The 5,052-nt window shown below is 34.5% G+C and overlaps 1 protein-coding gene across 1 annotated transcript in view; it reads left to right on the top strand.

The window, feature by feature from the left end:
- Positions 1-5,052, top strand: part of LOC106876362 (probable JmjC domain-containing histone demethylation protein 2C) — a 204,204-nt gene that overhangs the window by 81,543 nt on the left and 117,609 nt on the right. Inside the window, exon 3 of the mRNA XM_052973026.1 lies at positions 4,853-4,969. Within this exon, the coding sequence (XP_052828986.1) occupies positions 4,853-4,969 (117 nt within the window). The remainder of the gene's footprint in view (positions 1-4,852; positions 4,970-5,052) is intronic.

Genomic DNA, 5,052 nt, shown 5'->3' with positions numbered 1-5,052 from the left:
ATACATATATATATATATATATACATACATATATACGACGGGCTTTTTTCAGTTTCCGTCTACCAAATCCACTCCCAAGGCTTTGGTCGGCCCGAGGCTATAGTAGAAGACACTTGCCCAAGGTGCCACGCAGTGGGACTGAACCCGGAACCATGTGGTTGGTAAGCAAGCTACTTACCACACAGCCGAAAAATTTTAAATGATAATGATGTTATCATATACAATATTCAGGTGCTCTACAGCTTGTTGGAAAATGGCAGCAAAGAGGACAGAAAGCAGCAATAAGTCAGGTAAAGAAAGACAGCAATGACAGCCAAAACATAAGAAGAAAGAAAAGTGAACAGTAAAAATGCCACAAAGAGAAAAGGGTGCATAGGAATATCAGAAGTGTTAGAAAATTTGAGGAAACACAGAAGTTTTGAAGGACACAATGTCCTGACAGCTATCAACCAATTTGGGTTGTCTATTTGAAGCATTTGCTATTCTGAGCATTCAAAAATTTTTCCAAAAGTCATGGATGCTGTCTTTCAAAGATAATATCTCACTGAAATATATTTTCTTCATCAGTGAATGCTGTTATTGTAAAATTAGAATATGAATTCTGTTTTACAAAAAATAATTAAATTTTCTGAACTTAGGGGAGACTTGGAGCACTTAAACTACCAAACATAACTTTCAGTATGTAGGTTTGGCAGCCAAAACCACATTGTACAATATGAAGTTTGGAATAACAAAGCTTATGAAAAAGAATCATATTGAAACCTACTTATGTATTTATTTCTATTATCAAGTTTATCAGATTTGTCTGAAATAATTAAAATATGGAAATCTATAAAGTGCATTGAAAAAAATTCAATGGAAAAATTAAGTGAAAAACATTGATAAAATGTCATACCATGATTGGCAATTAGGATCTTTTATTTAATTTTTCCAAGCAATTTAATAAGATTACGTTACAATTAAAGGAAACGAGTTTACTTTAGCTAGATAGGCCTTTCATTGGCCTTAGCCAGAATTGACCACGTGTCTGCACATATATGTGTGAAGCTATGGGCCAGATTTTTTAGGTAAACTGGCAGCTCCCCATGCATGCAGATCTCACCTCTCCATGATACTTCTGTTATCCAAGGGAAAAACTCTTGACTTGGGCCAATACTGCTTAGCACCTAAGTTACCACAGGTATTACTGTTCGAATAGAAAAAGTCAGAAAAGATATTACAATGCATCTGTAGTATCAGTTCTACCAATCCCTTGCCCTCGATTGATACTTTTTTTTTATCAACCTCAGAAGATGAAAGGCAATGTTGATCTTTGCAGGATTTGAACTCACAGAGTGCAGTGTCAACAAATACTGTGAGGAATTCTATACAATGCTCTAACAACTCTACCAATTTGTTACCTGAATCAGTAAAACCCTTGAAGGGAGCCATTTCATTGGAATTTATACTTTCCAATGAAGAATCCTGCCCAAAATAATAGACATTTCCTCTCCTCATAGGATGCTAATATGCTCTTTTTCCTTCTTTTACTCTGAAGTTTAAGTTGATTTTTACATGATGTAAAAAAAATAGCTCTTATTTAAGCTAGCTATCGTTTAATATTCATTTCTGCAAGTGGAGGATGGGGGCTGTGCCTATGACTTTTATAGGTTCTCTGAGACAGAATTGATGAAATTGATATTCAGTTTGAACAGTTATGAGTTTAATGTCTGTGGGAAAACAGGGGCTTGAAAGGAATTCCAGTAGTTAGTATGGAAATCTGATGGGAGAGGGAATCATAAAATGGATTAGGAGAGATGGTTGTGATGGGAGGGCTTTGGTGGAAGTGTTGTGCACTCTGTTATTTTGTAGAGTATAGACTTTTGTAGTAGCAGTAGAATAGGTAGGGAGATGGCAGTACAATAGTGGGATGGAGGTTGGAGCTTCTTGGTGAAAGAATTTTTTCCAGTCATCTTGGTAGCATTCTTTTGAATGCAGTCTAGGTTTATTTATTTTATTTATTTATTTATTTATTTTATTTAGTTATTGTAGCAGTACCATTGTAAATGTGTGAGCAGTGTTCCATTGTAGATCTTATTTGGATCTTGCATTCACATATGAAATGATACAAAAGATTCATGGTTGATAAAAAGTGCCAATGAATCAACTTTTATTCAAAGCAAAATGTATAAAAACCAATTATGTTTGCTAACAATTGTTTGGTTCAGTTGAATTTGAAAGATTTTAACTGCTTAAATACTTTGTGTAATTTCTAATCACCTAAAAGGAGATGAGTATTTTTTTTTTAATGATAAATTTTATTTTTATTTGTTGGCGTTTGTTTCCACGATAGAATGAATTAGGTGATTTTGTAAATTCCAACATTTGCATAAAATATTGAAGCAGGTGCTTCACAACTGAACAGTTCACTGAACTGTGAAGTAAAACATAATCCAATGCTTGTGGCAAGATTAGTAACAATTGCTATGAGCCTAAATTTTATAATTATTAAAAAAAAATTTTTCTTCTACATAAAGCTCCTGTTGTGCATATCAGATCACTTTCTATAAATGAAGGAAAGGGACTTTTCTAAACATCTTTGTTCTTTAATAATAATGCTACGTATTGATTGCAATGCCTTTGACCAAAAACATTCAAACATAATTTTCACCCTCCAAAGCACACCATCACTATATTTTTATTTCGTCAAATTTTTGGCTTGTTCTTCACAGATGACTGGCATTTCATGGTTATATTTCTTCAGCTAAACCGTAACTTAACTCAAAGTAAATTACATTTTCTCTTTGCTACTAACTGCTGCTAAAATTCCCTAAACAACACCTATTATTTTGAAAAGTGCTCTTCATTCAGCACTGTGCTATTGTATCTGTCACTAGTTAAGACATATTTATTGTAGTTTTCTGGTCACAATATTCTTTACCTTGGAGTGTCTTTTAGTATAACCCTGGGCTGATCAATGCCTTGTGAATGAATTTGGTTGAAGGAAATTGTGTGGAAGCTCATTATATGTCTGTATGTGTCTGTGATTGCATTTGTTCCCCTCCCCCACTGCTTGACCACCTTAACTTAAGTCCCCTTAACTTAGTGGTTCAACAAAAGAGACCTTAAACAAAAAAAAAGTAATGGAATGGATTTGTTCTGCTAAAACCCTCCAAGGCAGTGCCCCAGCATGGTCACAGTCCAGTGACTGAAACAGTAAGAGAGAAAAGATACTTAAAGATTTAGTGACATTTATTATGTCCATGATAAATTTTCAAATATGTAAATATTTTCAAGTTCAGTTTTAGTTTTTGTTTAGTTTCTCTTGGATTTTGGATTTATAGAATTTTCACGACAATCCACTCTATCCATTGTTACGTTTAATTAAAACAAACAGAAAACGTTGTTCGAGATTAAGGTTTATATGCAAAAATATGTGATAAGATATTAATTGCACCGCTAAAGTATTATATTACTATTTAAACCACAATTTCAGAAATTTGAATGAAATTAAATATTTATATGATGTATAACAATAGCAATAATTTTGGAGATGTGACTGAAATAGAATCCATTGCAAAGAACTACTCTGTTGTGCACAAGAATATTATTGAATTCTCAGTATTATTGAATTCTGCTAAATTTATTGATACTGTCAAAGGATTTCTAATTTAATATCCTATCGTAAAGAATTAAATTTAAAACATCTTATTCTTGATGAGAAAGTTTATTGGCTGAATGGCTTTATCATATTTACATACAGTGTAGATTATGTAATTTTCATTGAATATTAGTTGAGAGGAACTAAAAATATGAATATGTTGGAAAATTCCAACTTACTTTGAGGTAGAACAAATATTTTTTGTGTGGTTAAGATGCTTGCTTTGCATCCATGGGATTTCAAATTCAAGTTCATTGCGTAACACCCTAGGCAAGTGTTTTCTATAGCCTCTGGCTGACTAATGCCTGTGAGTGAATTTGGTTGACTGAAACTATGTGTGTGTAGTGGAGGCACAATGGCCCGGTGGTTAGAACAGCAGACTCGCGGTCATAGGATCGCGGTTTCGATTCCCAGACCGGGCGTTGTGAGTGTTTATTGAGCGAAAACACCTAAAGCTCCACGAGGTTCCGGCAGGGGATGGTGGCGAACCCTGCTGTACTCTTCCACCACAACTTTCTCTCACTCTTACTTCCTGTTTCTGTTGTGCCTGTAATTCAAAGGGTCAGCCTTGTCACACTGTGTCACGCTGAATATCCCCCGAGAACTACGTTAAGGGTACACGTGTCTGTGGAGTGCTCAGCCACTTGCACGTTAATTTCACAAGCAGGCTGTTCCGTTGATCGGAACCCTCGATGTCGTAAGCGACGGAGTGCCAACAACAATGTGTGTGTGACTTTGTGTTTGTCCCTTCCACACACTTCACAACTGGTGTTGGTGTGTTTGTGCCCCTATAACTTAGCAGTTCAGCAAGAGACTGATAGAATAAGTACCAGAGACTGGAGTCTGTTTGACTAAATCTTTCAAGGTGGTGCCCCAGCATGGCTACAGACATTGGACAGAAATGAATAAAAGAGAAAAGAATTGCTATGAATGACACATTTGTTTCCAGTCATCATCTTTATTAAGTATTATTCCAGTAATTTTTTTTATTTGGTAATTTTCAAGCACCTGTCAATTAATTTTACATATTTTTGAAACCCAATTTATCACACTGGCTTCATTAAATTTTTTTTTTTTTTTTCTTATGTTTACAACCCTTTCAAATATAGACAGACACATGTTTATAATGAGTATTTCTTTCAGACATTGTTCTGATAATCAAAGCTTTTGAAATTTGTTTTTACTTTGTCATTCTATTTTCCTATTGTGCAGAATTTCAAACCCCTTATTGACAAAGTTGGCATAAGTAACAGCCGCCAGAAGCCTGTTGAATTCTTTGTTGACAGAGAATTATTGGTTACAGATGAAAAAGAAATCATTAATTACAAGGTAAGCTTATTAACTGAAATTATACATGTGTGTCTCTGTGTGTGTGTGTGTGTGTGTGCATGTCGTATTATATATTGATTATA

Source organism: Octopus bimaculoides, chromosome 14 (assembly GCF_001194135.2).
Source record: "Octopus bimaculoides isolate UCB-OBI-ISO-001 chromosome 14, ASM119413v2, whole genome shotgun sequence".
Classification (NCBI taxonomy): domain Eukaryota; kingdom Metazoa; phylum Mollusca; class Cephalopoda; order Octopoda; family Octopodidae; genus Octopus; species Octopus bimaculoides.
The sequence above is the reverse complement of the archived record's forward strand: the minus strand, read 5'-3'. Positions and strand labels throughout refer to the sequence as shown.